The 13,369-nt window shown below is 40.7% G+C and overlaps 1 protein-coding gene across 5 annotated transcripts in view; it reads right to left on the bottom strand.

The window, feature by feature from the left end:
- Positions 1–2,310: 2,310 nt before the first annotated feature.
- The window catches only part of MBNL2 (muscleblind like splicing regulator 2), a 108,645-nt gene continuing 97,586 nt past the window's right edge, over positions 2,311–13,369 (bottom strand). For all 5 annotated transcript variants that reach the window (XM_084282596.1, XM_084282594.1, XM_084282598.1 and 2 more), the window contains one exon: positions 2,311–5,268. In XM_084282596.1, coding sequence (XP_084138722.1) covers positions 5,254–5,268 — 15 coding nt within the window. In that variant the 3' untranslated portion in view covers positions 2,311–5,253. The remainder of the gene's footprint in view (positions 5,269–13,369) is intronic.

The following is a 13,369-nucleotide window of genomic DNA, read 5'->3' as shown; positions in this document are numbered from 1 at the left end:
TAGAAGGCATTTCTGTAATTTATTCATTCACAGATAATTTGACTATGTAGCCTGTACCTATCACAATTTGCTCAAATACACTCCGTTCCAGAAATAGTAACTGCTTTGATGCAGCAGCTGAGATGGTATTCCCCCCCTCCCCTTCCCCGCCCCGCACAAGAGCAATAAAAATCATCATGATCCATCTGAAAAGCCCTCAGAACTGTCAATTATATGACATTAAAAAGGGAGGTTACTCGAAAAAGGGCTTGGCTAGAGAAATGATTGCAGGCATAAAGAGCATGGTATGCATGTGATCAGATGCCAAGGAAGGTTTTCAGCAATTCAAGGCATATTTTTGGGTCCCACGAATTCATGCAATAAATGCCTCTAGCAGAAGACTCAATACGGACTACGTTCACGCTGTCAAACAACCATGCCCACAAGTCCCTTTTCCTTCATCATCCACAATACAGAAAATGTTGTGTTGTTCCTGGGCTTTCTTCTGGAGCGAAACAGCTCTTTCTGAAACAAACCCCAGCTGCTGCTTTGGTAACTTGCTCAACAGACACTCCCAAAATGCAGCATGGACAAGGCTGAACCAGTTTTGGCTTCCTCCACTGTATACAAACATGCAAAACTATCCCAGCAGGCTCTGACCCCTCAAATGTCACATACCCTTTTGTTTCATGCTATTAATTCCAGTGGGCCAAGAAAAGAAAAGAAAAAGAAAGAAAAGAAGAAGAAGAAGAAAAAAAGGCTTAGATTGCTTTAGACCTTTGAACAGAAAAACAAACAAAACCATACTGAAAATAATAATTATGCCTTGTGGCCATGGCAGCACCGTGTGAGGCCGGAGGAGATGCACAGCCAAACGCAGTGAGCGTGGACCTGGCCAGGCTGCTCTGGAGAAGGCTGATGTTAAGCAGCGCGATGTCCCCGGGGCAAGGGACTGCTCTCTGCAGGGGAGGCAGCGTTTGGCACCAAAGCGGTGGCCCTGGTCTGTGCGTGTGGGCATGCCAGGCTGCTGAGACACAACCCGCGGCCAGCTGCCTTGTGGAGAATACCAAAGGTCTCTAAAGTCTCTTGGTTCATTTTGGAGGCCCTAAAAATTATCTGAAGGAGGGACACTGCACGCAGGGAAGTACAAACCCACTGGTTTGGTGGGGCGGCCCAAAGCTCGTGCCTCCCACAAGAGCTTCTCCATTGCTTTGCAAGTGCCCAAGTTGCCAAGAAACAGAGCAATTTTTAGACAAGAAAATCAGCACGTCCTGACCCTCCCTGGCTGCTGACGGCTGTCCAGAAAGCCACTGCAGGTTGAGGTTTAGCACAAGACAGTGTAAACAGACAGGGTTTCCGCTCTTCAACCTTTAGGAGGTGAATTTGAATTGTTTGCTGCTGCTGCTCCACAATGCCCTCTAACTCTCCAATCCTCTAGCTCTGCCAGGCATCACCGTGTCTGTTCTCCATCTCACATGCTTGCTCTCAGCAGGCTTCTGGCTCAGTACCTTTGTGATACATCCAAATTGACTGGTTGACCTGGTGGTTTTCCACATCACTTGCGACCTTGGACTCCTTTCAAGCCAGCCCCGTGCTGATGCAATGTATGCAACCTTGTGACACAAATCCTTCGTGATTCGGCATGCTTCTAAGGGAGCGGGGACCGCTATTTCTTTTCTTTCAAGCATTTGAAAAATGGATCAGAGGAGATCGTGTCAAGAAACCATGGAGCTGCAAACCAGCGGGTTTTATCCCTTCTCTGCCTCTAAGCTTGCTGTGTGATCTCCTGGGCATGTAATTCCTCTGCAGTGCTGCTTTCCCAGGAATAACGAGTACCTAACAGGGATGACCTGTCAGTACGAAACCCTCCGAGATCTGGGCACGACAAGAGGACGGGGAATAATGTGCTGACAGTCCTCCCTGGTGGTTACCCATCTGTGAGCCACCCTGGCAGGCCTGTGTAGGCAAAAAGGGCTCGAAATGACTGTCTGGGGCTAAAATCCATGCCCAAACCTCTGCTCTGAGCAGGGTGCATGCAGTGGGCATGGATATTGGTACTGCAGTCGGTGGTACCCACTGGTCAGTGGGTACGCGGCCTGCAGCAGGAGAAGAGCACAGGCTCCCTCACCAAATGTCTGTGTGTGTGATGAACCAGGGAATTGTACTTAACAGGTAGTTTCTTGAACATTCAATTAAGTAAAAAAATAAAATAAAATAAAATAATAATAAATTACAAGCTTTTAAAAGACTACCTCCACTTTCTTTTGGCCATTTTTGTTGCCCCATCTTGTCAGAGTCACGTCCCATGAAAGGAAAGGCCCGACTCGTCTCTCACTTTAAAATGCTTCTTTTTATTTCAGTGGTTGTACATTGGGTGAATGAATTTAACGTCACAACAGAAATAGAATGGCTATTTAACAGACCACTAGTAGTTATATGCTGGAAAAGAGCAAATGGAGGGGTTTCTCGAACGGTTACCGAAGTATTCATTGTAAGCGTTGTCAATTATACTGTATGAGAGAGGCAAACAAAAAGGTATTTTGGTGAGGTGCTGTATCGTTTGAAGAAAATAAACACTGAGGCATCTCAAGTAACTTGAAACTACGCCTCAGCTACAGTATTCACTGTCTCTGTGTTGGCCCATCTCATGGTTCTTTTGGGGGGGGTTTATTTGTGTGTTTTTTGTGTGGTTTTTTATTTTTTTTTTAATTAAACAAAGCATTTAAAATTTAACCATTTTCATTAGACTTTTTTTAAAATATAAACAAAGTTTTGGCAAATAATATTTATACAGAAAAATAGTTTTAGATCTTCCCAAATTTTGAAATAGTCTATAAAATTACTTTATAAATAAATAAAATGCAGAATCTGTTGTACACGTATTTGCACATCTCTGTAATTGCCTCCTTACTGTTAGCATAGGTTTGTACTTGTACAGTTTTTAGGAATATTACAAAGTCATAAAGTCGGAAAGTGGATCTCTTATTAAAAATACATTTTCTCTTTTTGTCTGTCAGTTTATCTGGATGAAAGACCTGATGTATCTGAAGCTTCGTCATCCATGGGCAAAAAATAGTAGTATTGGATTAATTGTAAAAAACATAGAATAACAGTTATTTTGAAACATAAAAAGTTCACACAAAACAATGTCTTGAAGAGTTATCTACATAAAATATTTAAACAACATGGATAATTTACCATTTAGTATTGTACAATAAGCTACCCAAATGCCTAAATTAACTATTATAAAAAAATAAAAACAACTTTGACAGATATAGGCAAGTTGCAGTGTCAACTACCTAGTTATAATGACTGAGAAAGTCTACAAATATTAGTGTTTTAATAGTATATAATGGTGATACCTTAACTGCTAAATAACAAGTTAAGATACATTATTTTTCCACAAATTAAAACTAACGCAACGTTACAAGCACTATGTTAATTTTACAATCGAATTGTGATTATTTTTTTCTGTCGGATGATCAAATCTCCAGCTTTATATATAAATAGATAGTAATTAGACATTGGACAAACAAGATTTAGCCTGGAAAATAATTTCCAAGACAAATAATTATATGGTTAGTGCCTTCAGTTGTTCAGAACAGGCAGTGCTGCCAAAGTTTAAAATAGTTTACAATCAATCTGAAGAGGTTAAGTTAAAATACTGCAATCACTAATAATGTCCACATAGAAAACTTATGCTGCAAACAATTATACATAATATCCACTTATAACAGCTGTCTTGTTTTTTAAACAATAATTTAAAAACTATGTAATTTCTGTGATACATGTGCAACATATAAAATGTGAAATATGAAATATTTGGTACAATAGTGCTTGAAACAAATCTCAAATCAAACAAATGAAATTTTAATTATACATATATAATTACCTTGTAAATCAACAAAGTATTTAAAAAAGTAAACAACATTAAAATCTGCTTCATCCATATATATGTATGTATGTATATATAATATGTATATAATTGTATTAAAGATATCTTCATACTTTTGTGACATAAAATATGTTTTTAAAGAAAAACAATTAAAAGAACTATTTTTTCTCCATTCTAATCTGGTTACAATCTTATAATCCAATTTAAAAAAATGCAAATACAGTAATGATTTATTAAACTGAATCTCATTCTACATTCTTAGTGTTCAGTTAATAACCTAGATTAAAGTCACTTATGAAGTCTCAGTGACTAAACTGAATTTTAATTAAATTAGAGTATCATACAAATCTCTTCACCTACATCCTTCTTCTTCTCCTTTTCCTTTGTTAGTTTGGTCTTTTCGTTTGATTTTTTTACATTTATAGAAGTTACTTCTTAAGAGCTTGGATCTTTTTGGTAATGTGACTATGAGTTTGAGAGATTATTCGCTTCCGGTAAGATTGACTGTTGGCATCAGGCTCACTTTCATCAAGTCTGATGTGACAAAATTTAGGCACTTCTGCAAAGTTTCTTTTAAAAACATTATAAATATACTCGTAAAATAATATTTTCAAGACTTTGTTCTTTTGGGGATTGAAAGGGGTATGAAGTTCATACTGTGCAAAATTTTTAACTTTTTTTTTTTTTCTGCTATTCTGCTATGACTCAAATGCAACTTCTCCATACAAGTCAAACACCAACTATGTGCATCTAAAGAATTTGTGCTTTACTTTGGATTTCTGGCTAAAAATTTTAGACTGGCAGGGTGATGTGCAGGATACCGGGCTTTGTTTCACTTCCTTTGTCTTGGAGTTAACTTGCTGCGGGAGCAAAACCAAGATTTTTTAACCAAGAAGAAAAACCCCAATCGTAATTTGGGTTAAAATTAAACCTGCAACTGGCATAAGTTTTTAGCCAATACAAATTAATTATTGCTGAGCTTGAAAGATTCATGACCGCTGAATCTCCCAAGACTAACTTAATTGGACCATTTCCATTAGGTATAGTTATGGAGAAAAGACAATATTTGCAAGAATTAAACTATGTTTTTAAAAATCTTCAAAACTAAATGTTACCCTTTATGTCTTGAAACATCACAGCTGGTATCAGGTAGTTAACTATTTTAGGTCGGAGTATAGTAAGCATACCATATTTAATATTCATATATGACATAGCAGCACTAGCTTTTTAGAGTTTGTGATTTGTCCGTAAGAACAAATTCTTTACTTAGCATGCAGTTTGTGGCAATTCTAGAGAGGAGGAGACAGGATAGTATGTACAGTAGCCGTGCTTGGCCATCCGCAGGGAGGCTTCTTGACACTCCGTCCCATTCCTGCTGATTACTTCAGGATTATCTGTGGAGAGAAAGGAAAAGTGTGATGGTGCTTCCAGGTGGCACTTCAAAGAGCAGGTCACCGGCACGGGTGGCACCAGTCTGACTAAATCCACCTCGTATGAGACGGCCTCCCGTATCCTTACCGCTGGGCGGGAGGCCTGTGCGTGTCACAAACCTCTTCGTCACATCCTCCAGTGTGTGAGGACACATGAAGGGGACGTTTTAGGTATCAAAATGTCAGAGGGGGGCCATGCCAGCCGGAGGGCACCCTGCGAGGTGCCCCTGCCTCCCCGGCTTGGTGCCTTGTGAGGAGGCTGGGGAGGGCATCGGGGCCTGCTGCCCTTTGGCAGCCCCCATCCCCAGTCAGGAACAGCAAGGGGCAGAGGTGGAGGCAGGGCCACTCACCGCTATCAAGCCAAAAAAAAATAAAATAATATAAATATTTATGTGTGTACTGGGCTGGATGTTTTCTACGAGCTAAAGTGCCTTTTTAATGTGTTTTTAGCGACTGCTAATTTCCTAACAAGTTATCTTCGGGTCAGTGAGCCGAGAGCTTCTTCATGCTTCCTCACAGCAGGAGGTCCAGGGGGATGGTCGTCATGGCACCTCTGCATGCCCAGCTGGTCACTAACCTCGCTGGTTTGCCTCCACCGTGCCTGAAACTAAGGGTGAGGCAACCATTTTGCAGCTGCAAGCTCTCTTGCTTCCAGTGCTGCGGTGGCTGAATGCAGGATGTGCCCAGCACTCTTCCAAAATGTGAAGGCAGCTGACTCAGCCAGCTGGCTGTTTTGGGAAATGACCTGGATTTCCATCACCTGCCATATAAATGGCTATCAGTGGAAGGGATGTCAGAGACAAGGGGTGTGATGTTTTACCGTGCCGTTGCTAATCTGTACTCCAGGCCTAAGCGCAAGTCAAGGGATTGGAGTGCATCGCTTGCTCTTCCTGTTTAATTTGGCACTTGACACATTTCTGAGCTGTATTTGTAGGTAGTACGCAAGGCAGGCATGACAGCACTTTGACCTACTTGTGTATTATGCAGACAGACCGCTGCTCAATGCAATATTTATTTTAAAAGGGAAAGAAAAAAATAAAAAAGAGATGTTTTGAAAATAACTTCAGCAACATACTACCTCTGACATACAGAAAAGAAACACGCTCAGCGCTGCCTGGAAGGCGCTTGCTGTAGGCACCCCTGAGACCACCTCGAACGCACCTCACAACCCCTGCACCAGCAATGAGGGCTTCACTTTAGGTACAGCACCTAAAGCCGTAGCCCCCTCCATCACTATGTGCTCTCTGTACTCAGCTCCCTGACCCCATATGACTTGCTGGCATGCCTAAAAGTAATCTTTGATTGCCACTGATAATCCGGTGACACTCGAAGCCCCATTGTAATGATCCTGTATGAACACCTGCCGGCTCCAAGGGGCGGAACATCTAAATACACCATTCATACAACAAGGACATATATTTTTAATGACTTCCACTCATTGTGGGTTTGTTGGCTTATCGTCTATCTTCTGTTTCCTTTTGTAATAACAAAGAAATACCTTTGCTGAAATAATAAAGCCCTGCCTGTGATAATCCTGGTCCATCTACAGCACTGCGATTTGGCAGGGAGTACAAAGAACAGAGCCGTGCTGGAAATAAGAGGTGACCAACATTATCAGCACTGGTATTTTTAGCATGTTACAGCCCAACATGTCAATGTAATTAATAAAGCAGCTTTATCTATACTGGGTTAGCCATAATCACACAAATGTGTTTAAGGGATCCTAATGTCAGTTTTAATGGAACATAACCTGAAATCTACTCAGTTAAAAAAAAAAAAAAAAGATTTCAGATAATGCAGCTGCCTACCTCTCCTGACAATTTTTGAGGGGATAGGACTTGCATTTTTCTATAACTTTTTTCTCCTTGTTTCAGAAATACTCAGAGAAAGGATAGAGAGAGATCATTGCGGTTTGTAGCGAGATGTCCTGAAAGGTCAAACAAGCCTGATGCTCCCAGCTCCATCCAAAATATGGGACAGAAGAGGCTATAACTTGGGAGAAGGGCTGGGCTGTCCCTGACACTGACCTGGGTGCAATTCACAGGGGGCTCTCAGCAGCATGAAAGAGCAGGGACCCCTCCCCTGCACCACTCAGGCGAGCAGCAGAGACCAGGTGAGGGCTTCCACCATCGCCTCCCTACTCCTGCCATTTCTCCCCGTCTCTCAACACTCAGGAAACAGCAAAGATGAGGCGGGCACTTTCCTTTTGTGGCCTGCTTATGTGGTGGTGGGTGCAGGAGGAGCAGACGGCAGCTGGAGCCCTCCCCACCACGCTCCTCTGCAGCCCGTTCCCACCACATCTTCCTCGCCACCCCGCCACGCACGCAGGGGATGTAACTAGGGCATGTTGCACCTTGGCTATTTCTAGTGCACGTAGGAGTCCTCCTAGGAAAAAACCTCAAGTCTCTCCTTCAGAAGAAGCTTCTCCAGCCCAGGGAGGCAGAACAGAGGAGCTACATTTCTTTTTTAACCTCAGCCACAAAGTGTAAAATGCATCCCATAGTCTTTAATTATATCTTCACACCCTATTTCTCCAAAGATATCACAACTCCACCACAGCTACATACACGTGTAGCAGCTTCTGCAACTGTTTTTTTATTCTTCCTTTTTTTTTTTTTTTTTTTTTTTCACTGTGTCTGACAGAGAAACATAAAATGCTAAGCTACTTTACATGGAAAATACACTGTGAACCTCTCCCGTTTAATCTACAAACGAAGTAATAAACTGTGATGGAACATGTAAGCTATCTAAGTCTGCATCACTGCTAATTGCTCCATGCTAATTGCACGCTGAAAAAGAAGGAATTGCACAGACCACACCAACCAAAGGACATCCCTGCAAACACTTATTACAGTCTCTACTCCCTCATTACTTGCAAAGAGGTCCAGCAGCCTTCATGCTCTCTGTTTGAAGGATTATGTCTCATGTGCACATCCACATGACTCATTACATTGGCTGTGATACTATTATTTTCATTAAACTTCACAGCAATGTGATACAGTGCGTCTGGCCATAGTAAGTGTAAACAACAACAAAACCCCTGAAAAATAAGGCTACACAATGAGCGTGTTTGTGTGTGTGCGTGCCACGCTCCATGCACAAAGGTCGACAAGCCAAGCATGGGAAAGCAAATTCTCATGGATAAGACATATCAATGTCTGCAGGGTTGGGTACAGACATGCCAGAAAACAGACTTTGTGTGACCGCAGTAACAGAGCTAATAGGAACACTATTTCTAGCAGAAGCAGAATGGCCTGGCACTTACAATCTGGAATAGTAATGCACAGAAGATTTAATAATAGCAAAGGGCATTTTTTTTTCTGAGGCAATTGCAGACATAGAGTATTCTCTCCATTGCCTTCTCACTTGGTACCTGCTTGAAGTGCCAGAAAGATTGCCTCTCTGTAGAATAAAATCACTAACACAGCACCACTGTTAGCTACTAGACATCACTGAAATGAGTATATACATAGAGTGAAGCTAAATTTCTGCTTTCTGACTGCCAGGAAGAGTTTGCTTTTCCAAATTTGTCAGCTGTAAAAAGCACCTTTTTCACCTCTGAAATGTCAAGACTTTCTCTCTTTTCTATCCGAGCACGGCTTTTTTAAATGTTGACAGCCCTTTGGGAGCTCTGAATGGCCACAGCGCTCATTGAGCCCACTGCGCAATACAGAGGATCCACAAATTCAGCCAGGACAACCCTGGTTACTCCCAAGGGTGACACATTCCTGCCGTGTGGTCCAGGGGAATAGCAACCAGGAGATAAGTTACTGCCACTGGTCTCTGTTTCACACCAAACTGCTGGCCTACAGCTCCATGTCAGCCGGCAGTTCCCTCAGGACCCCACAAAGAAGGCTGTGATGGGTTATTGTTTCAAAATTTACAGGGTAAAACTGAGAATTTGTTTTAAATTAAGGAGGCAATTCCACCTTTGTGAACTCTTTTCTGACCCCTAGTTTATTTTGTGCACTGTCTCACTTGGCATGGCTCACATAATCACCTGAATTCTCTAGAACTACCACTGGGTACTACTGATTTCATGCATACAACTCATGAAACTCCTCAGCATGTTGTTTCCAACCCTGGATTTCTCATAAAATGATGAATACAGAAAATTTACCTTTCTGTGCGATTTCAGAGCACAAGAATCTTGTTCAATTTAGAGACCTGTCACAGTGGATCAGCTGGAAAACAAGACTTTGCATCTGTCTCCAAGATTTCTAAGAAGTTTTGAAGCAATTTCTCCAAGTTACACTTTGCTCTGTAAGCATTAATACTTTCTATGGTGGGATTTAAGATCATACTTGACCTCCACATTGCAAAGTGTTTATCCTTCTAAAAATGAACTCGCAATGTAGTAACATTTTTAGACTACTCTGCCTTTAGTTTTTCAAGCAATGCAGCATGAGGAGTTCTTTGTAGACAAGACTCATCTCAGAGGATTTCAGACACAGCAAGCCTCAGCTGGTCACCCTGTTTTACATCTTGCTAGCCTACCTCAGGCAACTTATCTTAGCATGAGACGAATTATAAACTCATGATGCTTCTTGTCCTCCACCCAATGTTAAGAGTCTGTGGCAAGCAGTTCACACTGAGGTATTTAACTCGTAGACACCTGCGTCAGGGCAGAAGACTCCCACCACAGTGACATTTTCTATTTTCATGTTTTTCACACCAGTAGCAGAATGGTCAGATATAAGTAGGGTATACATTAAAAACGACAGATATTTTCAGACAGCCTGCTCATATCAGGCTGTCTCATAAGTTCTCTCACTTTCTAAAAATAAAACTAACACCTAGTATTTCTTCCCTTTGACATGAAACCCAGGACTATTTATATTTCTCCGTGCCTTTGGGAGGTGCCGCCATCTCTTTATTTTTCATTTTCTCTTAGGATGCTCTTTTGTGGTATGCGCCTTGTTCTTTGTCTTCCAAATGAATGTCTCTTTTTTTCTCAACCAAAAGTGTAAATGGATGACTTTCAGCCTGAATGGCTGAAAAGATACAGACATTTACTGAGAGCAATCCCCATCATATCAGATATGCTTGGTCACGTATAATTTTTATGTAGCCTTGTAGATGGATTTTTTTTTTTTACCTCTTATTTCTCCATGGCTGCAGCAGCAGCACCTCCAGGGAGCACCAAATGGAGTCATTCAATGCCCCCCTCCAGGACTCCTCCAGGACTTCCACCAATGCTCTCCATGGGCTGTAATTCCCCGTGGGAAGTCTCTTCCCGACTCGCTGTTAAAGCTCTTGTCACTATCACGAGAGCCTCTGTTCCTTGTCTTGACCAAATACATCTATCTACGTGTTGATGCATCTGTCTAACCTCAGCCTTGCCTCACTGACCTGTCCATTTCCAAGTCTACGCGTTCTACCTGATGGGATATTCACCAGCCAAATGCACGGAAAACTGCACGTTGTCACAGCCAGAATGAAACACGCAGACCACACACCCCTGCAAGCCAGTTTTGTCCGGTTTCTTTGGGTAAGATCCTACAGCAATGCTATTTTGGTGTGAATTCAAAGGGTCAGATATGGCAACAAACACAAGCTTTGTTCTTAGGGCTGCAGAAGGAGTAAGGAGAACATCTTATGATCTTCTCAAATCTGCATACTTAGCATATTTAGTTCCTTTTATAAGGAAAAACAGGAGTTGCCTCTTATAAATAGTAAAGATTAATTTATCATTAAAACTAGATTACAGGTTTTTGCTCTTTTATGCATGATTTATGCACTTTGGGTGCAAAACTTGAACTCCCTTATGCTCATAGTTGCTAATAAGTCTTTGGAAAAAGCAGAGGGTCAGATGTCCATGCTGGGATGAACACAACTGCTAGCATACAACAGGCACAAGCTGTTGGTCATCAGGGTGTTACGAAGCTGACAAAGACTTTGTCTGAACTTAGCTTTTCATGATGATCTAAAGAAAAGATCAAGGCACCTATGGGATCCCAAAGGGCTCATGGGTTCAACATTATTCATCTCATTTAATACTCACACAGTCCCAAAAGAGAGTCCAACTTCTTAGCATGCTTATGAGCTTCGATAGGTATTTACTCAAATAATATTCTATAATATTTAAGTACAACATAATAGGTGTTTACTCACTTCAGTCAAATAGGACTAGTTGCTTTTAAAATGAAAGCAATCTGGTTTTATTTATTCTTCTTTAAAATAATTAATAATGCAGTACTTGAAATTGATCCTAAAATACTCCTAACACATTCCACCAAAATCTATTTTAACTAATCATGCAAGCAACAGACAGACTACTCAGAAAATGAGAAAATTACTGCTGTAATATTTTAGGAGCCCCCATACAGTGACTGTTTTGAATGGCCACTCAATGCTACCTTTCAGCAGACCTGAGCTACTGCAATCATCTGTGTTTTTCACTTCCTATTTTTAGGTCATTGTCCTTAGCTTCTTGATCTTTAGAAACTGTCATAATGGGCTTGCACAGAGGAACTGAGAGCACAAAAGAGTGAAAGACCAAACAAAGCTATTCAAAATCTGCACTATGGGATGTGCATGTTCCTCTTGTAGGAATATGGGCACCCTTCAAACCTGTGTTTTCTTCAATTCAGATTCCCTTCAAAGCTAGAGATGCTCCACTGCTACATCCAGAACTTCTCTTGAACACAGAAAGGCATCAAATTCACATTTTCTTCATCAAGCTTCCTGATGAGCCATGACACTTATAATAGGATATATTTATTTCAGTTACTGAACTTTTTGTTGGTTTTATAAAACTCACTATAGTTATCTTTGAGGCGAATTTAAAGTGCTTCCTTATTTTTTTTTTTCTTATCTGAATCCTCTCATATTTCCCTGTCCATGGCAGGGAGGTGGGAACTAGATGATCTTTAGAGGTTCCTTCCAACACAAACCATTCTGTGATTCTACACAAACATACCTGCATATTCTTGTGTGGCACTGCACATAATATTATGCCAAAAGTGAAGGCTGTCAAAGTTAACAGACCTCTGCCTGAAGCCAAAAGACATGGCAAGTACAATAAATAAGTACCTAAGTAAGTAAATAAATAAATAAACTCAAGCAATGTTTCCGCTGCAGTTACATGGGCAGCCTCCTGCACACTCAAACCCAAAAGAATGACATTTCTGGTGTGCAAAATGCTCACCCAACAAATCACACGCTAAGATAAAAATATGATATTAGTTTATATCAAGGGCAAATAGCTGCAGCAGCTGTAGATGTACAGACACAATTACTTCAAAGAGCAGAATCCCAAGCAAGTAGTACATCTGGAGCTCTGCACTGCACTGTCTTGTTAAAATTTTATGATGGAAAAAAACAGACTCACAAGAGCTGTGCATACATACTAAGAACAATGAGACTAACTCATTTTTTCCCCAAATGCCTACAAAATCACTTGACCTCAGAAAAAAAATTTCCTATGTTTAAATAATAAATAGATGCCCCAAAAGACTTTTACTCAACTTGTCAAAGTATCATTTGTTGAATAATTGAAAGAAAGAGCACAAAGGAAAGTTGTATCGAATATAACTCCATTGTATTAATGACAATACTACGAAAGTTAAAACAGTCTATAACAGGAAAGGGAACTATGTCTAGATTTTTGTTATATAAAAGAAATGTTCCCTTTAGCTTAATGCTCAGGTTATGTGATACTGCCATCTAGCAGGCTACCAGGGGAAGCCAGGCTTCAGTCTCTACAGGGATGGGACAGAATCACTGAAAAAAGCAAATCGATTTTTCATTTCTTCCCACTTGTTTCTTGTGTATGAGCATGTAATATAAAACTCTGCAAGTAAGACTGCCAGAAGTCTTCATTATCTACACAGAACAGCAGTCTATCCAAACTGAAGAGACAAAAAAAGTGAAATATTAGAAATAAAATGAAGACTTGGTTAAACTTTGCATGAGATTTAAAATAGAGTTCCTTTAAATTTTCCAAGGTAAATTTTTGCGTTTGCTTCTTTGCTGACTTACAGTTTAAGAAAACAAAGTTTTGCCATGTATTTTATAATGTCAGTTGTTTCAAGGCAATTCAAAGGGTCTTTTCTTGACACTG

Source organism: Netta rufina (genome assembly GCF_964035555.1).
Source record: "Netta rufina genome assembly, chromosome: 1".
NCBI classification, from domain to species: domain Eukaryota; kingdom Metazoa; phylum Chordata; class Aves; order Anseriformes; family Anatidae; genus Netta; species Netta rufina.
The sequence above is the reverse complement of the archived record's forward strand: the minus strand, read 5'-3'. Positions and strand labels throughout refer to the sequence as shown.